This window comes from Eufriesea mexicana, unplaced genomic scaffold, assembly GCF_001483705.2.
Source record: "Eufriesea mexicana isolate 0111107269 unplaced genomic scaffold, ASM148370v2 scaffold2367, whole genome shotgun sequence".
NCBI classification, from domain to species: domain Eukaryota; kingdom Metazoa; phylum Arthropoda; class Insecta; order Hymenoptera; family Apidae; genus Eufriesea; species Eufriesea mexicana.
The window spans coordinates 240,714-265,405 of record NW_016910433.1 but is presented as its reverse complement, the minus strand read 5'-3'; the positions used below and the strand labels follow the sequence as shown (position 1 = coordinate 265,405).

The 24,692-nt window shown below is 40.5% G+C and overlaps 2 protein-coding genes across 2 annotated transcripts; one reads left to right on the top strand and one right to left on the bottom strand.

Moving 5' to 3' along the window:
• Window positions 1-265: 265 nt before the first annotated feature.
• SMC2 (structural maintenance of chromosomes 2) lies at window positions 266-4,548 on the bottom strand. The gene is made up of 8 exons (XM_017903541.1): window positions 4,381-4,548; window positions 3,700-4,122; window positions 3,348-3,626; window positions 2,490-3,263; window positions 1,807-2,394; window positions 1,125-1,746; window positions 770-1,023; window positions 266-691 (listed from the first exon to the last, which is right to left on the bottom strand). Exons 1-8 carry the CDS (start codon window positions 4,546-4,548, stop codon window positions 266-268), a joined length of 3,534 nt encoding a protein of 1,177 aa, XP_017759030.1.
• Window positions 4,549-4,925: 377 nt separating this feature from the next.
• bs (serum response factor blistered) lies at window positions 4,926-23,398 on the top strand. The gene is made up of 8 exons (XM_017903534.1): window positions 4,926-5,026; window positions 5,305-5,882; window positions 6,614-6,723; window positions 7,383-8,003; window positions 10,931-11,182; window positions 20,638-20,743; window positions 22,865-22,969; window positions 23,199-23,398. The coding sequence occupies exons 2-8, from the start codon at window positions 5,312-5,314 to the stop codon at window positions 23,396-23,398; spliced, it is 1,965 nt and encodes a 654-aa protein (XP_017759023.1). The 5' UTR covers window positions 4,926-5,026; window positions 5,305-5,311.
• The last annotated feature ends 1,294 nt before the right edge of the window (window positions 23,399-24,692 follow it).

Below are 24,692 nucleotides of genomic sequence, written 5' to 3'. Positions count from 1 at the left end.
TGTACAATGATAAAATTAATATATATTATATAATTATAGAAATAAAAATTATATTTCTATAATTTCCTAAAGAATCCAACATTTAGAATTTTTTTACTAGTGAAAGCATTACATGCAATATAGGATGATTTATAAAAAGTATTCTATCATTGTACAAAAGTATTATTTACAAAATGTATATTAAATATAAAATCATTTGTCGTAGGTAAAAAATATTAATTTATTTATACAAATAGGTTTATGCAGATTGAAATGTATAACACATTTACTTACTTCGTATTTTTTCACTTCTAGATATAGTTGACATTCCATCAACAAACTTAGTTGTAAATATTACATTAGCATTGTTGAACATTCCATCCTTTAATGACACAACAATAAATTGTGAATGTTTAAAATGTCTTTTTAACATCATACCAATATTCTCTGTATGAGAAAGATCCAATGCAGCATCAACCTCGTCCAAAATATAAAGTGGAGCAGGTTTAAATAAAAGCATAGCCAAGATTAAAGATAAAGCAACCAAAGATTTTTGTCCCCCTGATAATTCTCCTAATGATTCTTTCCAAACTCCAGAAAATGCAATTTTCACTTCTAACCCTTCTGTAACTGTTTGATTCTCAGGAGGTTGTAACTTTGCATCAGCTCCTGGTAGTAAACTACTAAAAATTGATCCAAAATCTTTGTTTACCTAAAAATTATATACAGTAATTATACAATATAAATTTTATATTTAAAATAATTCAATTTAAATATTAAATAATACTACTTGTTCCCAAGCTTTCAGTAATGTTTCTCTCTTTTTTTCATCTAAATGCTTAATTGTCTCTAATATTTTCCTTTTATCATTTTCAACTATTTTCTTTTTCTTCATCATTTCATTATATTGCTCTTCTTCCCTATCAAGAAGACTAATAGCGCGTGTATTAATACTTCGACTTAGTTTTTCACGCATCGATTGTAATTGTTGTACTTTTTGTTCCATTTCATTGGGTTTATTAACATTAAAATCGTAAATACCACCTAAAGAATTAAATAAACTTCATGAATAGACAATACAATACTTATAAATACTTAAAAATTACATTTCATACATAACTTAAATAATATAGAATAAACATTACCTGTTTTTCCAAAATAGATCTTGTCCTGTTCAATCCATTCATACTTCCGCGTAAGTTCCATAACTTTTTCTTTACAATTTGTAGCAATATTTTTAATCGAATTGATTTCGTGATTTAACTTCTTAATATCTAATTCTGCTTCTTTATTTTGTTTCATGATGGTTTCTTTTTGTGTTATAAGTTTCTGCATGTGAGCATTTTGCTTATTGATTAAGCTTCTGTGTTCTTTTATATTTGACTGTACTTGTTTTACAGTATCTTTTGCTTCATTTAATTCTTGTTCCAATGCACTATCTTTTTCTTGTAGGGCATTTAACTTTTCTTCAGATACTACTAATTGTTCTTTTCCAACTTCAATACTTTTCTGTAATTCTTTTATTTCCAATTCAAGTATATCTGCTTCTTGTTCCCGTTTTTGCCATTCTTCACGACTATTTTCGGCTTTTTTCTTTAATTTTTCTAGCTCGGATTTGGCTCCCTTTAATTGTTTCTCACGAATATTAGCAGCATCTTTTAATTCATGTTCTAGTTTTTGAGCACGTTCAGTACTTTCCTTTTCATTCTTTTTTGCTACTGCCATTAATCCTAATAGCTCCTCAATACTTTTCTCCAACATATCAATCTATAAAAAGTGTACACCAATTAACAATTTATTTGTCTAAATTATATTTATTCTACATACCTCATGTTTTATTCTATAATATTCTGTTTGTTCTAATCTTTGTTTCAGCACATTGATTTCATAATTCCGTAAATCAAATGTTTGTTTTAATGATGCATACTTCTCAGCAATATTGTTTACATTTGTCAATGTAGTCTCAATGTTTTGAAGATTCTGTTGTTTGGTATTTAGTTCATTTTGTATATCTTTTAATTCGTCTAATTTTAAAAGAATTGATCCAGTTTTTAATGGTGCACCACCAGATAATATGCCAGCAGGATCAACGACATCTCCGTCTAAAGTGACGCATTTTTTCATTATGTTTTCATGAAATGCTATTTTTTTCGCAATTTCAATATCTTTACAAATAAAGATTTGTCCAAAAATCCATGTCATAGCAGATCTAGTTTCCTCTGGAAAATCTATGAGAGATAAAGCAGGTCGAACATTTTCCGTACCACCTACTCTTTGTGCCAAATGAAGTAATTGATTATCCATGGGTCTTCCACTTACTTTATTCAGAGGAATAATGGTTACACGTTTTTGTAATTGACCATGCTGAAGTATTTTCTTACTAGTAGTTTCTGTATCTACTATTACATTATATAACTGAAATTTTTAAAATTACTTAAAATATTAAATTCGAAATATTAGTGTAATATTATTAATTTAAAAATAAATTTTATACGAAAATCGTTAAGTACCTTTCCTCCTGCAGCAATGTCTAGAGCATATGCTGCTTTTTTATCTTTTACTGTGATTAGTTTACATACAACACCTTTCACAGAGTTGTGATTAAAATTAGGTTGTGGTTTCTTATATTCAAATCTGATTTGAGGGTACCTCAATTCAAACTGCTCTACTTTTTCTTCTAATGTTAGTACTTCATTCTTTAATGTATGTCTTTGTTCTCTAAGTTGTTCTATGTAACCATCTTTATAATTTAATTTCTTCAATTCATTTTCTAAATTTTTTACTTCTTTCTCTTTATTTTCAAGATCTTTAGTATACTTTTTGTATTCATCTCCAGTATTTTTCAAATCTACTTTTTTGTTCTTCAGTTGCTCTTTATTATGATTTAATGTCATTTCATGCTGTTTGCACTGTGTTTGTGCTTCTACTAGATTCTGTTTAGCATTTATTAGTTGTTGCTCCAATGTGGCATTTTCACCATCTTGATTTTCTAGTAAACCAGAACTAATTTTTTGATACTTTTCTTGTGCAAGTAATACTGCTTTATGATCCTGTTCATCTCTTTCTTTTAATGTCTTAAAAAGATCTTCAACTTTAGCAAATTCTTTTTGCTTTAATGTAAAAGCATTTTCATCATCAGTTATATTAGCCATTAATTGCTCAACTGCTTTTTTAGCAGCTTTAATACTTTCTTTATTGCTATTAACTTCAGCTGTCAACTTAAATTGCTTCTTTTCTACTTCTTTTAATTCTTTCTCCATGGATTCTAATTGATCTCCTGTTTCCTATACAAACAAAATATATGAAAAAAAAAAAAAAATGAACATTGTAACAATACATCAATGCATATTTTCATTTAAAATACATACTGTATCCCTTTTCCTAGCTATTTCATCAAGTTCTTGCTCTATATTTTTAAGTTCTTCTTCACCAATAGTAATGTTTTTTGTTTTCTCTTCTATTTTATTTTTAACAATTTGTACATTTTCTTCTGCACCTTCACTTTCATTTAAGACTGTGATATATTTCCATGCTAGACAAATTCTTCTACAGTGTTCTAATTCTCTTTCTACACGTTGAAATTCAACATATTGTATTTTTTCTTCTTTTAGCTTTGTTAATCTTGGACCTATCTCTTCTTTCAAAATCTGGAATAAAGTACCTAAATTACAATCTATACTGATAAATTAGATACAAACAATGCTTGGAATTAATCCATACATTATTTATCTCCTTTAGTTTACTATCCTTTTTTTCTATAGTTTTCAAAGCAGCTTCTTTTTTATTTTCATACATTCGAGTACCAGCAGCTTCTTCTATCATAGATAAAATTTCCATAGGTTTCATATTTAAAACTTTTGTAATTCTTCCTTGCATTATTAAAAAATGTGGATTATTTACATTTAATTGAACAGAACAAAACATATCTTGGACACGTTTATTTGGTACATTGGATCCATTAATTAAATATTTATTTTTACCACCAATTACAACTTGTCTTGTAACTATTATTTCTTCATGATGTTCATATCCCATGGGAGATGAACTTCTATCTCTATTATCAAATGTTATAGTAACACTAGCTTTCTTTACACCTGCTTGACCAGATTTATAAACTAAATCTTGTAATGATGTTGCACGTACCTACAATAAAAAACTAAAACATATTCTTTTTCCTATAAATCTGATAGAAAGATTAAGCTTAAATAAAGGTAAGTCCAATGTATTTATAATGTAACTTTGCATAATTCGTATCATATTATTTTTAATGAAAATCATATTAAGTAGTGTTGCTCCAATTATATTATTGTACTATTCTGAATGACAATTGTATTAAAATGTAGAAATATATTGAGGTTACATTTAAAAAATCTTGTTAATACAACATAAAAAATAAAATACCTGTCCAAGGTTCGTAATACCCAAAACAAAGCATATCGCATCGAGAATGTTTGATTTCCCGCTACCATTAAATCCTGTGATCGCATTGAATTCTTTGTCAAAACCATTTATTTCGATTCTTTTTCCATACGATTTAAAACCTTCTAATACCATAGATTTTACATACATTTTGAAATTAAATAAATGAAAATATTATTTTAACTGAACTTAATACAGTTAGCAAAACTATAAATTCAAATTGTAGAAAATGACCGGTATAATACATTGTTTAAAACAACATAGATTGGGAACAAGTAACCAACGATAGAAGTCATTCTTCCACGTACGTGTTCCAAAATTCATTTAATAATTTACATGCAAATATTTTACTAATACCGTAAAACGGTTACTAAAATTATTGATGTGTAACTAACATTTTATTTAAAAGTATTGCGAATATGAAGTTCTACAAAATATAATCAATTATATGCTAAAATTTCTAGTGATATATTATATTAGGAGATATTTTGTGATGTCTTTTCTAACACATGTGTGCAATACATCAACCAGCATCTCTATTTAATTATTCAGTTTCAAACCATAACAAAATATTTTTGAACATTGAAAGGAATTTTGTTTATTCTTTAAATACTTTGTTATATAAGAGGTAAAAGTTTTAGGATAGAAATAATTTTTTCAAAACCAGAGTAAAAAATATCTTAGAATTTATTAAAATTAGAAATAGTGTAAAAATTACTCGTACTAAATTAGACGTAATATAAGGTTACAATAAAAAATATCATGATTTAATAAGTCAAAATTTACATATAAAATAAAATACTTTATTAATGAAATTAGGTAAAATCTAAGGATCTTGATAGTATTTATATAGATACCACTTTCATACATAATACATTGATTTTTTTTTTAATTTATTGTTACCAGGACCACCATGAATATTCCCCCAATTCAACAACCTGGAACAATTGGGGTGGGACAGATGACACAACCTGTAAATCCTCAACTTCCTCAAAATCCACAACAGACACAACAACCACAAGTTCAGCAGCAACAACAGCAACAACAACAACAACAACAAACACAAGAAAAGCTTGACAATATTTCTAAAGTTAAATCATTAATTGGACCATTAAGAGAGTCATTGGCAATAGCTCTTAAAACAGCAGCACATACATTACATCAGAATAGTTTAGTAGATGTTGGGTCTCTAAAGGGTATCGATCAACCTGATCATCGATTCAATAAAAATATGGAAGAATTTTATTCCATTTGTGATCAAATAGAATTACACTTGAAGACTTCTATAGAATGTTTATCACAAAATTCTAGCTCTGTGAGGTACTTACCAATATCTGTTATACCAACACGCACTGATACTGTTGGAACTCAAGAAGGACCTGCTTTAACATATCCTCAGTTTTTGATGACTGTAAGAGCCCAAGTTGCATATGCTCGTGAAGTTCATGATACTTTAGTTTCTGCAGCACAATCTATAGCATCAGGTGAATGAGTTATTTCTTAAAGAAGAATCTGTGAAAAAGGTTGTGACAAAGATAATAGTACTTAGTTATTAATTTATAATTCCATAAGTCAAATAGTTTTATATATTTTATTTTGTACATAATACAATAATATATAATCGTACTATGTTAATAAAATTAAATAATTTTTGTTAAACGATAAAGACTTTTATTTTGAAATATATTTATACAAAATTATTTGTAATATATTTTTATATGTTAGAAAATAATATATAAGTGTACAACTAAAATTTATATATCGTTTATTATTAATTAATTACTTTTTATTTATTAATGTCTAGCAATTTTTTTACCATCGTTTATGAAAAGGCTATAATTCTATAAATAGAATATTAATGCCTCACAATAGATACACGTGTACACATGTTTTATTTATTTATGCAAGATACAGAAACAATATGTTAATACAAATCAATGGTCATAATTGAATCTGTACATTCTGTATTATCATCTGTTATTAATGCTTAGAATAGATGAACATGTTCACAATTATAAGATATGATGTCAAGGCATTTGCATGAAAGGAAAGAATACTAACACGAATATCATGAAATTTTAATATTGCTATCCATTATTAAGTTCAACTTTATAACACTTATAGATTTATCTTAAACAATTTCCAGTACATTCTACATACGTATGTAAATATTAAAACGTGATTCATAATACGTCCATGTGTACGACGATATTAGCCAGATATTCACCAGAATTAAAAGTAACATCTGAATTAATGACCCAATGTAACGTAAACGACATTTCGATAAATCAAGACTTCGTTAAGTACTTCATACGTTACAAAAAGGTGTTAACCGACTTATTATTTTTAACCATCTTTTAGCTAAATCGCAAGTGACAAAAATGAAATGTACGAAGCTAAATGTAAACAAAAGTTGATAAAACTATAAAAGCTCGAAGGTAATAAGAAATAGCGGATCAACACAGAGAGCCGCTTATCAGCCGTATGTTTTAGTAAGCACGTAGAAATAGGAAGGACATACCGGTAAAAGAGGGGGGGAGGAGAGGCGTGCAGGAAGCGCTACTGTCAGTTGGATTGGTGTTTTGTCGCGGCGCGCCGAGTGATCATTTGAAAAGGAAGGACCACCTCTGTTCACCATATTTGGCAAACTTTCCCTAATATGGTAACGTCTACTTCTAAATATGGCAGCCGGGGACGCCCTCTCGCTGATTCTTGTACCACTCCGCGCGATCTTTCTGCCGGAAATTTTGGAATAACGAAGCCATGTAAAAGGTATTTACCGACGAATCAAGGACCATCGAGGACTGTTTAATTTTTCTACGAAGAAATTTTTGAAGATCTTCCTCCAGGGAACTGTATTTCGATTGAGTGGACTACTTTTTTACCGCGGACGTGGAATTTGGTGGGGGTAGCAGCTGCGCAGGAACGTACGGAGGCACCGCGTTAGCACGTAGGTCAAGTTACGATACTCTGCGCGCATTCAGTTCGCGGGGAGCGCTCGTGCAGTGCGCGTTGTTGTCCCGTGTTCCTCTAGATGGTTGATCACGTGGGAAACATTGCGCCGAGTTTTCGCGATTCCGTGGCGGAGAAGGGCCGAGGGAAAGGGAATAAATGTGTGCGAGTCCGTAATGGACAACCCTAGCGGCGGAAGAGATAGTCGGTACGCAAGTCTTGGCTACAGCATGGGGATGATAGGCAGCGACGCTGGCTCGGAAATGTACGGCCGACCGTCCACCTCCCAACTTACAACTTCTCAAATAAGCCGCGGTGGCGCCACCATGATGGCCGCGGCAGCCGCTGCAGGCGCACCGAACGCCGGCGTGGGATCTGTACAGAGGGGTATCAAGAGGACCACTTCGGACGTCTGTTACGATGACAGTAATGCACGGCAGGCTCTTTCGCAACAGCAAAGCATGTCAATGTCTGCTGACTGTGTCCCTGACAATCTCGAGGAATCGTTTACAAGTTTGGGTCAACCGAAAAAGTCACCCCCTTCAAACGGCAAGAAGACCAAAGGACGGGTCAAGATTAAAATGGAGTACATCGATAATAAGCTACGAAGGTATACTACCTTCTCTAAGAGGAAAACCGGAATCATGAAGAAGGTGCGTATTCGGCAAACATGTCGGTCTATTTCTCGTTAACATAAAAACAGTGCGTTCAATCCGTCGGCTACCGATGCTCTCGATCGTCGTCATCGATTGTCTCTGTGTGATCGTTAAATGTCCTATAGCGGACGAGGTGTTGAAGTGCGTTGAAATTCGCGAGATAAGAAAGTATATGTCGCGGGCAACGAATGAAAAGTCGGCTTTCGAATGTGACACATAAGAACCAAGGGAAACGTGTATTATCGTTGTGTGGTTGCGCGGATTGCGCAAATCAAACGTATGCCGATGACTTTAGCGAACACGCGATCCGAGAGCGCGCGATTTATGAGTGACATCTGTGCTTTCGCTGTCGTGTATTTGTATACCACTAACCTATTCATGTATTTTGGATTAAAATACACCGAGCAAAGATATACTACGCTAGTCGCGTCTTTGACATCGTAAAAACGAACGTGTGAGAAATTTTGACAATTATCGTATCATTCCTTTTACGAGTCTGTCAAATATATTCGTCTTTTTCTTAAATTTATTTTTCCGTCATCTTCGTATATACGGTTCGCTATAGTTTGACGAACAATTAGTGAATGTACTTTAAAGTTATAAGTTACACGATCGAATTTCACGTTTGCCTAAAAATTGATGGTTTTTTCGTTTCTCTTTTTGTTACAGCTTCGCTCACAGGATTTATTCTGTGAACGGTTACGTGTCTATATTAACGTTAACGTTGTATTTCATACCTCAGGTAATGAACGCGTTGTCGCCATGACACAATATCGTAGAACTTGCTTTTAAGTCATTCTTTCTTTTTTTTTTTTCCTTTTTTTTTTAAGAAATGCTTCTTTTAATCCCTTGAAAATTATGCGGTGTCTATGTTTGTTTACATTTTACCGCTAAATACCCTCACGAGTCTTTTTATACTCGTATTAACGAGAAACGTACTGCTCGAGTATCAAGTAACGCATCAAGTTAGAGGAAAAGAAAAAGTATACGGTGGTGTGAAAAATAATTGGAAATTATTTTTTGAGCCAAACTTTTTCGGTCCTAACATCGGTGGTAATCGTGTTACAGTTGTTTATTTGATCCAAACGCCGGCGTATCTAAATCCGTAGAAGAACCTAAGGCAAATTGCATCTTTCATACGAATATAGAAAACCAAAGATAGATTGTTCCCCTTTTCTAAAGACGCTCCTCTATAATTAGCTGTTTTGACATGAAACTGACATAACTGCTTTATAACGTTATTAGAAAAATGGGAACTTAAGCTAAACTGAAAATAAACAGCGGTATTATGTAAGCAGGTAGTATAGACTGAAATGTTATGTTGAACTCGCAGGCAGTGTTAAAAGAATAACATATCGCCGAAAAGGTTTCCGGTTATCTAAAGACTTTTGAAAATGCAGGAGGATAAAACTCGCAGTAGAAAGGTAAAGATTTTTTTCAATCGTTTAACTGCCGTAAAATTATTTTTACTTCTATGATATTTACAGCAAGATATTACATTGGTTCTTTTTTTATTGCAGATTACAAATTGCAGAACGATAAAAAGATAAATTAACAAAATCGAGTAATACGAGCTTTTTGCACATTTTTGTTTTATAAAACATAAATTGCTCATACTAATGGTATCACGTATGGTTATTACAAAAATTACGTTAAGGTTCATCATAGGATATAATTACGATTCTGTTTTTCTTTTCTTTTTTTTTTTTTTTTTCTATATTGTACAGTTAAAAATTGATATTAAATGTAAAATTATAGAGAACACGCGAATTGGGAAGATCAAACGAGCGAGAAGGAATATGCAGTAATCGATGAAAAATTTCGATAAGAGGTATAAACGCGAGTTTATCCTCGGTTTATTTTGCATATCCTTTTGCAGAATACTTTCTTTAACTGTAAATATGCTGCATCGTCTCTGATCTAAGCCAAAGACAACGATTTCATAACGTTTCACTATGTTTATTCATCTTCGTGCCGCGGTTGCGTTGTTCCCCCTCGAGCAGTACGTTTCTTGTTAGCAAGCTGAATTTTTACAATTTAGATTCAACTTAAATATACAATGTATCCTCGTAGGAGCCTCGGTTTTCACTACAAAAAGAAAGAATTCCATCCGCACCACGCTTGTAAACGCTTCGGTAAACCTTGATAATTATTATGTCATTACATTATGATCTCTGAAACACGAGAACCAGAGTACGCATATAGTTTTTTTTTTCTCCGTGTGTGCTCGTTTCTAATTAATTATTTATAAAAATCGTAGATTAATGATTGCCCAGGCGGCGACAATTTGCATAAGCGCGCTCTATAAAGATCGGAATATAGAATGCGTTTGTGATACACGCCGAACGTTTAAGAATCCAATGGAAAATATTACTTTCGTTACTTGAGTATCTGACTGCGAATTTATGGTTCATATCTCGCTCCTCGCTTTAGACAGACACCATCTTAATTAATCACAATGTGAATGTCTATTGAAATCCACAATGCAACATTCAAAAACTTGAATGCGTAAACTTTTTCTTCATGAATCAAACATGAGTTTTTCAATCGTTCAAACGTGTAGTACCATTCATCCGTGAAAGACACCCGGCTGCTTCACTACTAGAATCTTCTATCGACTGTTCAAAAACCTCTCATCGATTAAGATTCGTTCCTTTTGAAAATTTCTCCCGCGTATCACGTAACACGTTGAAACGCTCTTCTCTTCCTCCTCCAGTCTGCCCTCGTCCGACTAAAACCAGCTCTCGAGCGAACCAAAGAAACGAAATCAGAGACTCAGGGGTTGAGAATAAAAATAAAAGAGAGAAAAATAGGGGAAAAAAGTTGAAAGAAAAGGAACGGGACGAAGCATCGTTAATACGATCGAGAACGAATCGAAGAAAGGCCCTGGGACATCCCTAATTAATCGTTATCTCTGCTTGCAGGCGTACGAGCTGTCGACACTGACAGGTACACAGGTGATGCTGCTGGTAGCCAGCGAGACCGGGCATGTGTACACGTTCGCGACACGAAAGCTGCAGCCGATGATAACGAGCGAGGCCGGGAAGGCGTTGATCCAGACCTGCCTGAACAGCCCAGACCCGCCCGCCTCCGGTTCCTCCGGCGACCAGAGGATGTCCGCGACCGGCTTCGAGGAGACCGAACTGACCTACAACATAGCCGACGACGAGCAGAAAGTAAGGCAACTGGTGTATGGCTCGCCGCACGGTGGCTCGCTGCACGGCGGATATCCTGGTGGCGGACCGACCGGAGGGCCTCCTGGCCATCCGCCACCCCCGCCGCCGCCACCGCCGCCGGGTTCGCAGCACGCGCCACCCTCGCACGCGCAGCACGCGCACCTGATTGCGCATGCACACGCGGCCTCGCCGAGCTCGCACCTGGTACCCTGTTCCAGTCCTGGACCCATGTTAGCTGGCCCCTATCAACAGTCCTGTCCGTCGCCTCTGCCACCCCATCACGCCGCCTACCATCCTCACATGTCGCACTCTCATCCCCAACGGTAGTACTACCCCACTTGAACCAGCGCTCGCTTGTCCTCCGACTCTGTCCGCGTGTCCAACGCATCCGTTGCCTGCTGCTGGTTACCGTGTTCTCCGACTTTCCATGATCGATGACTACGGGGAATACCGAGGCAAAGAGGAAGATAGAGAGAGAGAGAGAGAGAGAGAAAGAGAGATAGAGAGGCAGAATGCAGCGTCGGAGCTCACGGTCCAACCGCGTCCGTGGATATCGTTGGAGAGCAGAGAGGAGATGCTCGATAAGAGTCGGTGTCCGCGAAGTTAGAGAGCTACGGTCGCCGTCACGGGCCGCCAGCGTAACGGCAATTATCCGCGTACGCTTATCGCCCCCGTCGGCTGTCGTCGATTGGCCGCGACAATCGTCCACTCCGAACGGGCTGCCGACTTACGATCGTTCGCCGCTCCTCGTTGTCGCGATGCGCGTCGCAAGGTTCACTCTATGGAGTAGATAGATTTCGAAGATGGACCCGTTGTAGGCTGAACGTGTTCCGCGGAACACGTCCGAGATCGTCGTATCGTTCTTTGTACAGATGGTTCGAACGATTTTCGTTATACGGAGTTCCATTGGATTTCGCAGGGGGGTGGGCTCGAGAGTGTCGTAGCGATTTCATTAGCGCGAAGCAGGACCCAGGTGAAGGGTGTAAAACTGCGATACGGTTTTATCGCTCGATCATTGTAGAAATGCGTGCTAGGTCTCTGAAGCTTCTCTTCTGGTTTCCTGGATAATTTTCGCGTCAGAAGGCTCCTCGAATCAGACGCTTCGGCGTCGGTGCAATTCCGTCCAAGACGCGAGAGTGCGTCGCGTCCAGTTAGGTGCGCGGGAACGCGTTAAATTCTTTTCTGCGGTGCTGATCGTTTTCGAAAGGGAAGGAGGAAATAAATAAATAAAGCGTGTCGAGAATTAGACGTATAAACGTTACGTTGGATTTATAATACCCTAATGCTTTGTTATCGGGAACGCGTTGTTCAGTGGACGTAAAATCGTGCGTCGTGTGCAGGCTGAATAACGAATCAGCGTGTCGGAGGAAGTTCCGGACGACATCCGACTTTCTTTTCCGGACGATGAATATCGAAATTCTCGATGAGGCGCATCACATCCGGTGTCAATGAAAGTACGGTTATTTTCTTTTCGTGTGTGCGTGCAGGGAGGATAGAAGCATCTCGTACGAAGCGCGAATCACGTTAGCTATGACCCTAGATTAGTATGCTGAACACCCGGTACATTAACGCTCAATTTGACGTAAATTTAGTCGAAATAAACGTTCTTCGGCCTTTTAACGCTTATTAGAATCTCGCTCGAGGTTCCAATCACGATTACCCTTAAAAAAGATTCAACCACTATAGGATGTATATTTTTAATTTATCGTCGACTGAAATTATCAATTATTTTCATCTCGGAAAGCTGCAATAAAATTGAACGTCTTTATCGGGTCGTTTCATAAATCTCTCCCTTTTTATCCAAATTACTCATCGTTTCAGGAGAAGCATCGATTTTTCCGTACAACCGATAGACCGTTTATTATAAAGCCATTTGCATAATTTCTTGTCGATTCTGAATTAATTCATCGATACACTGCTCTCTCGACAAATCCACTCCTCGGATACGTGGACGGCGAAGGCTTATGAAACGACCGGGTAGAATGCTAACTGCGAGAAAATAGCTCGCATAATTGCGTGCCAGGTGCACTAAAAAGATTTAACCAAATCAGTCGACGAGGTAAAATCGAGGCTACTTATGGTAACGTGCGCGCGCGCGCGCGCCCGGAGATCCTAGTACAGTTGTTAACGACAATCAGAACGATGTTTTGCCACGGCTGGCTCGTTGGGAAGAGTTTCAGGCAATTAACTCTTCTTTCGACTCGGTATCGCGAGTACAAGGCTTCTACGGACACCTGTCATCCTCGGGATAGGGTCGACCGGTACTTAACATAGCAGGTTTTCGGTACTTAACGCATTATCATTGTTATTCCGTTTATTATTCGTTATCCCACGATGTCGGTGCGTTATGGATAGGCTCAGGTAGCAGCGTTTTCCGACCATAGAAAATTCATCGACGCGATATATTCTTGGGAATCGATCGTGATCGAGCGACGCTTGTCGTTAGCCGGGCGTGTGATGGTGTTTTCAATGAAAACCGACCGGAGCGCAAGAAAACGTACGGTGCTCCGTTTCCAACGTATAAATCTAGTCCAGTCGACGCGTACTGTAAATGTATACGAGATTTACGTCCACGATGTACCGATCTATCCGGGTGAACAGAGACGAGGATGATCGATAGATTTTTCCGCGACCGATCGTTCGACTTTTCAGGAACAAACGAGATCGCGAAATTCATCATCCTTTATACGAAAATTGACAAATAGTTTTACGCAGGATCGTCGAGTACAAGGTATCCACGTGAATTTTATATCGCTCGTTCCCTCTATTCGACGATTCGCAAACTCAACGCGAGAGCAACGATCTCGAAAAAAGATGTTCCAGATGCTGGAAACAGATCGAAACTTTAGTCGCAATCTTTCTTTGTTCTTTTTCTTCTGTTTTAACGGAATTGGTAGCTCGTGATACGGGACGAGAGCGATTAGGAAAAGAAAAATCTTAGTAAATTCAGAAAATAGACGATTTAATGGCTGGATCTATACGTTAATCGAAGTCCAAAGACTTTTTCTACGATACGTGCTCTTACTTTCGGGACTTGCTTCGTTTACGAAACGAATGGGACTCGTAGAGAAGACACGTATCGACGGAAATTTTCGTTTATCAAACGAGAAAGGAGAGGCAGTTCTTAATCGTGCACTTAGGATAGTAACTCATGTGATGAATTACTCGAGGAGCCGTGTATTTTATATATATATATATATGCGTGTGTCTGTGAGTACATATGTACACACATCGGTATCTGTCCGGATATTTTTTTTTTTTTTTTTTTTTTTATATAAATCGTATTTATAATTATCCTTACGACGATGGAATCTCTTTTATTTATTTAAAGATCTGTAAATACGTTGTAAGTCGATCGATCGTCGCCGAGCAAACGAGGTTCAAGCGGAACCGTGGCGAACCGTGATTCAAGAATGAATATTAGATCGTTCGTATTTAACTCCGATTACGTCTCGATATATCAGTGATATCGATGGTACTTAATCATCTGCTCAAAATAATTAAAAGAATCGTCCACCCAAATAACTTTCTCCCGCGGTGAAGTTCGGTAAACTCCGACGCGTTATACTACCGATCGCGCCAGCTGTATCGTCGAACAGACATCGCCGTTTCGTCCGCGATGTTCGGTTTCTTTCGTCGAATAATTCAGAGACACGTTCTCTCTTAATCGTTTCGAACAGCGTATCCATTTTCCACCGGTCTAGAAAAACGATCGGAGAAAAACGGTCCCATTAACGTTTCGCTCGGCTCCATACAGTTCCAAATTGCTCGATTGTACTTTATATGTAACGAAATAGTACCTAGTTCGTGGGATTGGCGAGGCCGGAATCAAGGAAAAATCGAATCGTCCGTGCATTCCCTTTTCCTTTCATTCAAAGATCCTTATCAAGGCATCCTTAATTTTTCTTCTATCTCTTTTTCTTTCTTCTCTTCGTCTTCTTCGTTTTTTTTTTTTTTTCTTTTTTTTTTCTCTCTTTTCTCAATACTCATGTCGTTCAGGTCGAGGCGTTTCGCCTTTCCCTGGGACGAAAAAAAGTCAACGAAGAAACGAGAAATCGTAGTACGTGGGTGCGAGTCCGAGCCAGTAGACCCGGCGGTGCACGCTTGGCATTGTTGCGCATTGAATATATATATATATATACATCATTATATATATATATTTATATATACGTATTGTTGTGTGCATCGTACATTGTTCCGTAACGTGTTTGTACTGAAAGTGGCATGTGTAGTATTTGTTTGTTTTTTTTCTCTCTCGTAGATTAAGTAGCTAGTATTTAAAATACCTTTTTAATTTAAATTCCCAGGCGATCCATCCTGTTTTACCCAGCCCCCTTTCCCCGTCCCCTTCACCGTTTCTTCTTTAAGTAGAGAAAACCTCGGTTCTCGTCCCTCTTCACACATTATGCATGCTTACGTGTGTGTGTATGTGTTGTGTGTTGTGTTTTTTTTTTAATATATATATATATATTATCTTTTTTTTTTCCGTATCGCTTAAAATATTTGGAACAAAAGAAGAACAGGTACATATAAATATATTATAAATATAGAGTCTAGATAGATAAATAGATAGATAGATAAAGTAGATGAACGTTACGCGGAAGAAGGATGGAACGCGCGAACAGAGACGAAAACGAAAAAGCACACGAGAGCATTACGTGCAGGCGCAATAGTAATGGAGGAGATGAAACGAAAAAAGAAAAAAAAAAGATTTAAAAAAAGAGAGAGAGAGAGAGAGAGAGAGAAAGAGAGAGAGAGAGAGAGAGAGAGAGAGAAAGAAAGAGGAATAATAATAGTAATCGCAAAATCCGATGGAAATGTAATATCCGTGGTCTCTCCCGTCGACGCACAAAGTACAAATAATATAATTAACTTACAATTATGATAATCCTGAATACACACGGTAATCACGAATGTACGGCTGGCGTGCCTTAGTTTATGTATCACATGTGTAAATAGTGTACTGTAAAATACTGTGATAATATTTATATTACACGTACGTATTATATTGTTTCGCTTAATGATACGGTCCCATGACAGAGTGTTTGTCATCGTTTGTCAAACGATTACAATTAGCCGATATACACGCGAACACCAACGACGTTTGGCACCAGGTGCCAGTTGTTTGCGAACAGGTAGGTATCCGAGGAAGGACGAAAAGAAAAAAAAAAAAAGAAAAAAAGAAAAAGAAAAAAAGAGAGAGAAAAAACACCCGCCTGTTTTAGCGAAAATACCGTACGGATTACACCCTTTTACCGACTGATAATTCGTACCTTTTTATCCTACACGTGCTCGCCGCGCGGATCACCACGGTGATAACGATCACGACGACGATGAAAAATGTACAAAACTTGAGAAGAAAGGAATTTCTGCGATTAGGTAATAGTTTCGCGTGAAACGCTGAACTAGTTTGCGTCGAGATGATCAAAGAAACTGACCTCCATCGTGGAAGGTATTAACGGTCCGATCGAACGACTTTTAACTTGGTCTCGCGTAGTTAGTCGCATTGTCGTTTAAACGAGAAGTAAGATTTAAAGCGAACAAGTGTGCGATTCTTTTTTCACGTTAACGATCGTTGGATTTTCTCGTTGTCGCTTTATCGGCGAGAACATTTTTCACGCTTCTACTTTTCGTCTGTGCGTGAACGTAAGTACTTCTCGCGATTAGTCTAAAGGAGTTACTAGGTCTAGCCTAATAATGGTATTTGTTGTCTCGCGTAGTCGAAAAGCTACTTCGTTGTTTTGTAAATAACGTAGAAACAGCGGTATTGTTCAGAAACAGATAAAGGATAATTATTAACGCGATAGAATTGCTGTTATATTTTTAAGACGATTCGTTTCCCTCCACCCCTGGAGGGATTCGCGCGAAAAATTCCCGTCTGTGTACAATTGTCACAAGATACAGTCTCACGAAGAAGCGTACGTAGAACTTTGATGCAACGGTCAATTCCTCCGTGCGATAGATCACGAGGAAAAAAAGGGAAAAAGAAAAAGGAAAAGAGTAGCTATGTTAAGAGTTAGAACCCTCGAGCTGCGTTAAATTATACACGATTAAATGATAATTCCATTAACGTTGCGATCATTTTTGTAAAAAAAAAAAGAATATTCTGATCTGCTTGAAAATAAGACACCGATCAACAGCATTCCATTTTGCCATTCATCCTTTCAGCGTAACTCACAAGGTAGGTCTGCTTCTTGATACCCGCCGAGTACATTTGCAAATTTAATCGTATCTTTAAAAGCCACATCTCCTCGACATTCGAACGCCCCGCTTTTGACTTTAACTCTTTCAGACAGCAACCGTTTAACGCGCACGGAATCTCTGCTTTTCTCTAACTTCGATTCTCTCGAAACGCGGCTCCGTCGGTTACCTTTCGGCTCGCAGCAACCCCGTTACCCGGGGTCGACTACTAGCTTCCATAGAATCTTCCATCCACTATTGAAATGAAATCCAACGTCCTCTTTCGAACAGGCCTAGTCTGAAAGGGTTAAGACGCTATTTTTGCAAGTCTACGCGTGGAAAAGAATACAGAGTAACGAACGGGGGGGAAAAACGAGGACAAAACGAGAAGAACACCGCGTCGCTAGCTAGAACCTCATCGAAAGTTTGTCCACGATAATGGCAACGAGAAAAAAAGAAAAAAAAAAGGAAAAAAGGGAAAAAGATTGGAAAAAAGCGGTCGAAAGCTCTCTCCCTTCAGGTTGGTTTCGTACGGGGCACGTTTACGGCGGGGGTTCGAAGCCACGATTTACGATCTAACGACTTAACGATTATGATGCATTTCGCTAAGAGGGCACCCTGGTGGATCGCGGCCACGAGGAAACGACGAAGACAACGGCGGCTGGGTGGCTGGCAGGGCGAAAGAGAGAAGGGCAGAAACAGGTGGGGAGGAATGGCAGGGAAGGGAAAAGAGAAAGAAGGCGGGGGAAGAGAGGGAGAGAGCAAGAAAGAGGGAGAAAAAGAGAGAGAAGGTATGGAAGGTGGAAGCAGAATACCATATACGGTCACCTGCCTTCTATACACACCCGTGGTAATGGGGGGTACAAATACGACTCGGAAGTGATCGCCGACACAACGCCTGCTGCACGCGGACAAGGGTCGCGAAAGCAGCCCTCCGTGCTTTCGCAAATCCTTGGCGAACCGCCACGACACCGCTGACCAGCCGAGAGTCTCGAGCTTGCGACTTTGGAGGCACTCGACGCTCCGCCAGTCGCAAGCTCTCCTTTCCTCCATTTCCGCGTTTCGAGAAAGATGCCTCGTACGCTCGAATTTTCGGAAGGACACGCATTGGCGCGATAGGTTCGGGATACTTGCTCGATGACTAGACTCGATTTAGGCTACTCCTGGAATCAACCGTTCCACGACCTGGTCGCGAATACGTTTTTTCGTAAGCTCGGTAGGCAAAGCTGAGGACGTTTTTCGTTTTTCAGAGGTACTTTTCGGCAGTCGATTTTGCAACTCGCAAGTGGCAAAGGATACCTTTCAGCGCGCCGCAGACATAATCGAACCGTTTGGTGAATGACTGGTTGGAAAGTAGAGCAGTCTAATTAATCGACTCGGTTTCAACTATTTTTGGAATGTTGAACCCTTACAAGCGCGCCGGTGATCCCTTTCCTTGTTCTTTATTTTTCCGAGGCTAAAGGACGTTGATTTTTTCGATCGCGCGTTTCTCGGAAACCTCTGTTTCTTTCGTGTCAGTTTTCTTTCATACTATAAAATAGCGGACGTGATCGAATTCTGCGATCAGTTACCGATTCGAAAGCGGAGTAGTTTAATTAACGAACTCGAGCTATTTTCGGAATTTCAGTCCTTTAAAACGCACTCGCTCCTTCCCTCTCTTTCTCTCCCTCTCTGCCTCTCCCTCTCTGCTCATTCATACAAATTATACTCCACGTTTCGCTCACTGAAAATCGTTCCACGAAACACCGTACGACAATTTCGACACCACCACGGTACACCGCACATCCGTCCCCTCGGATCGTTTCAACGAATTATCCTGCAAAATCAATTCCATGTGATACACCGTGTGATACCTCGACTTGGAAGTCACCGTGGCACACCTGGACCGTCTGCAATCACTCAGGAGATCGAGCAAACCCATCCACCCGATCAACGAGACACCGTGGACGCGAGTCTGGATCCCTACCAAACCGCGTGACCATCGAACCGCCCAGGCTCTTCCGCGACAGCCGAAAGATCCGAGCACAGGCCGGGTCGAGCGGTTCGCCAAATCCGGACTTCCCCGTGCGACGATCACTTCCTAATCTCCCGAATTGCAGCGACTGCCGCGTAACCGATTTGCTTTCTCTCGAACGCGACCGGCGGTCGACACGTGTACACATGCGTGCTGAGGAACGAGTCGAAATGCATGTATAAAACGCATAGGTTGGCCGGCGGTAGGCCGTTGAAAAAAAGCTATCCGCCGGTGGTGGCGGTAGGCCGAGGGAGAGAAAGTCACCCGGGGAAACCGTAGTCCTGCGTAAATTTGTGAGAATCTCCCGTGGAAGCGCAGTACGAGTTCAGGCCGCGCGGATGGCCATATAAGGTGCGCGAACAAGCTCGCGCATCTCTCCCTGCTAGGTAGGTAGGTAGGTAAGTTGGTTCGTTGGTTGTTTCGTTGCCTGCTTAGTTGCTTGGTAGGCTCCCGTTGATTGATTGGTTAGTTGCCCGTTTGATTGGCTCGCCGATATTATTACCGAGGCGTTATCTACGATTTACAGGCTCGAATCGAGCCGCGATGCTCCTTCGCTCTTCTGCCTTGTTTTCTGCTTGTCGTCGCGTCGCTCGTTAGGCATCCGGAATTTACGGACCGATACAGATCGTACGTCATCCTGATAGCGTGTTCACCGCGACGTTGTCGCGAGATTCGCTGGCTACCGGTCGAGCGATCGATGATCCCGATGATGATCTAGTTTCGACTCGGTGTCACCCTGCTCAACGAAATGGATTTCGAGCTTTGGGTGAAGAGCAAGTTCTCCTCCCGTTGTCTTTCTTTCCTTTTTATTTTTATTTTTATCTTTTTTCTGTTTTTCTTGGCCGATTTGCATCGTTTAGGCGAGCGATGGGTAGAATTCTAGGAATAGTAGCGGTTTGTAGAACGAGGCAGGAGCCTTGTAACGATGATTCATAAATTTTGTACCAGGGCGACACGTTCTTGAGAAACTTTTAATGTATGCAAACAAAATTAAAATCTGATTCACGCCGTCTTCCTTTTTCTCTCCGATTTAACTATCGGTATACCGTGGTCTATGCCTCCCAAGTTCCACGGGTACTACTGCTAAGAGCTGTATTTTCGCATTCCGTACAACTCGCAAGTCGATCGGGCTACGAAAATAGAACGCGTAATTAACGGTAATCGCGTTTAAGATACATAAACGAGACGGTGGGCGAGAATTTCTTGCCAGATCGAACGAATCCACTCTTCGTACCGACAAATTTTCGTTTCACTGTTTCAGGAAGACGGCACTTCACCTAGGTCGGACGTCTGCGCGAATGAAAGCGACGGAGACACCAGCGATGGCGATTCTCCGGTGACGAAGGATCTCTCCAAGAATCACTCGGGTAAGTGTGGACGAAACAGCGAGAGAGAAAGAGAGAGAGAGAGAGAGAGAGGGGGAGAGAAAAGGTAACGAGATAAAATAAAAAGCATCTACCTATAAACATCCGAAAAACACCTACGTACCAAACCAAAGCAAACTTTCCTCTGATTCTGGCATGGAACTCGAACGGACAGTTTACACGCAGCACCATTTGCTTTTCCCTTAAATAAAGAGCGTATGGGCGACAGAGCTGTCGAGTATCCTCGATCCATCGCGACTTTTCCAATTCGAGGTACGAGCTTCCCTCGTGTCGTATCCTCCCTTGCGTCGTGCTAGAACAATTTCACCTGTCCGTCCGCGGATTCTCGGGCCCGCTTCAGCCGTACGCTCCGGCCGTACGAAAGACAATCGTACAGCTGCGCATACGTGGCGAGTAATTAACGAATTTCCCCGTGGGCGTAGCAGGAGTCGCGAGTCGCGGACTAAGTAGCAAGCGGTAAAAGCCGTGGCGTGGAAAATCGTTAGAGCCAGGCCGTAGGTAGTCGAGCAGAGGCAAACGTGCAATCCAATCAGTCAGGTAGGTCGGCGGACAGAGAAGGGGATATGCGTAGAGAAAGAAGGAGCAGGAGGAGTCGGTGGAGGAGAGGAGAGAGAGAAGGTGGAGAACGAGAGAATGGTATCAGAGAGGTAAACGTATATGATGCGTACGCGCGCGCGAGTGCGAGAGAGAGAGAGAGGGCAGGGAAAAGAGAGGGAGAAGATAAAGGAAAGAGGACACTTAAAATGCGAAAAGTGTGCGAGCGATGACGAGGTTATCCGTGTAGGGGAGTACATAAGGAGTTGTACGGGCCGCGATGACCAAACTAAGACAACGACGCGCTGCCTAACTGGGAAGTAAGATCCGGTCGAAAGCCGCGCTCCGATGCAGGTGTACACATAAATATCGATGCTAATATATGGAGTGGATGCCATCCGACTTACCGATCGCCAGCATGACGTACGTTTTTTTCGCCTTTCCATTGTTCCCCGCGGCCACAAACTGTCTCTCTGCGGAATTTTGATAACCACGCCACGCGTTCATATCTCCAGTCGACCACCGACCACCCCATCTTTTACCCCTCCATCGAGTTTCCATCGCCCCCTGTCTTCTTTTCTTTCTATCATCCACCTTTCCTCCCCTTTCTTACCCTCCGAATCTTCGCGAGATAGTTTTCGCGTGGCTCCACACCGCCGAAGCAAATTACTCCGAGTGGGTACTCGTTCTTAGGGGTACTCGTTGGTCCCGGAAGACGAAGACGATGATCGTCCTACGTGGACGTTTGCAAAGATATTTGTTTGTTACGCGTTCGAGAGACTCGAAAGAGAGGAAATCGTTAGATACCGTAAGATTCTTTACATCTAATATTTGGATAGATAGAAATGAATTATGTATATCGTCGAGTCGTATTAATATTCCGCCGAGACTGTTTGCCGAGGAAACTATGCTCTTCATCTTCTCGATACCGAGTCAAGTTCGGCGGAGTTTCGTTTCGATAAAAATGATCTTTTTGTCGCGGGTACGAAGACTCGCGATCGCAATGGTGGTACACGATGTACGCTAAAAAGACATGTCTCGGACGTAAAGTCTTATCGATTTATACTTGTCAAAAATCTCGCGACCACTTATACGTCTCTGTTTCATTCCGCATTAAACGCCGCGTTATTTCGTCTTTCGCGTCACGTCGATCGCGTAAACATATATTTTTAGCGATGTTTTCGGTATACGGCCGATCGATTCAAGTAGTAAAAGAAACCCGAAAAGCAGACGTCGTCGGTCATCGGCGTGTCCGTCATACCCCGCCTTACCCCCGATTCTCTCTTCATAAATTCCGAGAAAATAATATACAATCTGAAAACTTGTAATCCAAACGTTGCACACCGTAACCGAAGAGAGCAGTCTTTTCATAATCATTAATCATGCTTCGCATATAAACTCGTACCGCCGCTAAACTAGCAATTCCGTGTAATGCTCGATATCGCATCGCACCGTTACCTATGGATTATCAGTGTGTAATCGACAATAACTGTCAACGTTTATTCAACATAAATCGAGTGAACCTATTAACATTCCATTTCTCAAGGAAACGGCCGTGATTCTGCGCAGGTATAATGTACCAGATGCCGCAGACGGTAATTTACTCGCCGAGTCCGGGGGTTCTACTTGGCATCGGGCAAAACGGCCAGCCGGTGCAGATCTCTCAAGAAGGAGGTGAGAAACCATGATCATCCCCTGGAACGATCTCCCAAAAAACACATCCAGTCACCCTTCCGATTGCCGAGCGTTACGATACGATTATCCAGATGGAAACCGATACTGGTGCACACCCCGTTCTCGAGGGTTGCGCTCGTGCACACTTGCGACCGACGTTCTCCACGCGAAACGTAACCCGTCCTACTTCCTGTTTCCCAAGTAGAGGTTTTTTGGCATTGTTTCGCAGGCACGGTAGCCCCGGTTAACACGACGCAGAGTAATCAGCCGTTCATCACGATACCGCTGAACGTCGCTATGAGCGCCGCCGGATTGTCGCTTCCGGTCACATCCAGGATGAATCTGTCGCCGTCGCCGCGATCGCCAACGACCACGACGGCCACGTCCAGCTGCGAGCTGCCATCGGACCTGAGCAAAGATCGTGAGTGATATATCGCGGATCGAGCCTCGATTAAGAAAACCCTCCCCGAACTGTCGCTCGCCGATGCAACGAAAGACTTCACCCGACAAGATTGGACGGGACATCTTTTTCCCAAGCATCGTTTCGGTTCACCGAGGGAGGCCTGGGTGTATCGTCACGCATACGGAAACTCGAAAATTCTCGCGCCGAGCGTCCTCTCGAGCCACGAGATCACCGTCTCGATCGTCGATCCATCAACATCGATTCGACGACGATCCGAACGCGTAAGCCTTCCGGGATATCGATGATGGCTGCTGCCGGAATTTCTTGGTTACTCTACGATCGTACGATCTCGAAGATCGCCGATTCCGTCGACATCTTTGCACTCGAGGTGACACTCGCGACGGTAACGCGATTCGACGCTCGTCGTTGTCCCACGTGCTCGTTCCTATCTACATTTTTCGTATCCAATGATCGAAATTTTCCGATATCGTGTCTCGCGTCCAGTGAGAAGGAACAGCGAGTCGAATCGCGACCATAACTACGGCGAAGATCGAGCGCAAAGGTTGAAAATTCGGAATGGGGGGATCTTCGCGTGGGATTTTTCGCGTGAATTGCATTGATTCGATGGGTCGTATGAAATTATCGGTGCGTATATAGTTTTGGTCGACGTTGGTCTTCTCTGATCAGCGTTCAGGCCATATTCGTGCAATACTAGTCGAACATGTTGCCCGACAAATGTTCCACGAAGAATCCACCGTCTTTACACTGTCCTCGTAGAATCCACCGTCTTTCGGGGTATTTTCGCGTTTCGTGAGTCGTTAATCGTCGTTTTGCAATCGTTCGCGAAAAGAATCGATATTTTTTAACGTCGAGCTGTACGAGGGGTTGTTTACAGGGGTTCGTGAGGATGGGAGAGTCACGTGGGACGCGTTTCTTCAACGTGATTGTTAATTGGGTTATAGTGAGACGGATAATAATATGAGGAAACGAGTAACCAGCGAAACGTGGAAAATTTGCAATGGTATATTTTACACGCGCGTCAGTTACCAGGATTTTGCATCGTTCCTTTGTAGATCGCCTCAAAATGGTTGCGAGATTCGCATTCGACTGCGAGGATTTCTTCGCGATTCTCATCCTATCAAACACACGAATTCATTGGTTTAGGGTATGAAGGAAAAGAAAAGAGAAGAGAACGGAAATGAAAGGCATCGAAAATCGATGATTCGTAGGGCGACGATGACTTCTTAATCGTACAGGGTGCTTTTAACGATAATCTATAAGCTGGCGTTATCGTTTCTTTGAAACTCTAGAGAGGAGAAA

Excerpts from the sequence above, each read along its gene's own strand:
- SMC2 (XM_017903541.1), bottom strand. The coding sequence starts at position 4,548 with ATGTATGTAAAATCTATGGTATTAGAAGGTTTTAAATCGTATGGAAAA. Across the intron at positions 3,627-3,699 it reads AACTAAAGGAGATAAATAAT|ATTTTGAAAGAAGAGATAGG; the intron begins GTATGGATTAAT and ends ACTTTATTCCAG. Across the intron at positions 692-769 it reads TACTGAAAGCTTGGGAACAA|GTAAACAAAGATTTTGGATC; the intron begins GTAGTATTATTT and ends TATAATTTTTAG.
- bs (XM_017903534.1), top strand. The coding sequence starts at position 5,312 with ATGAATATTCCCCCAATTCAACAACCTGGAACAATTGGGGTGGGACAG. Across the intron at positions 6,724-7,382 it reads ACTTCATACGTTACAAAAAG|TTCGCGGGGAGCGCTCGTGC; the intron begins GTGTTAACCGAC and ends GCGCGCATTCAG. Across the intron at positions 22,970-23,198 it reads GCAGATCTCTCAAGAAGGAG|GCACGGTAGCCCCGGTTAAC; the intron begins GTGAGAAACCAT and ends ATTGTTTCGCAG.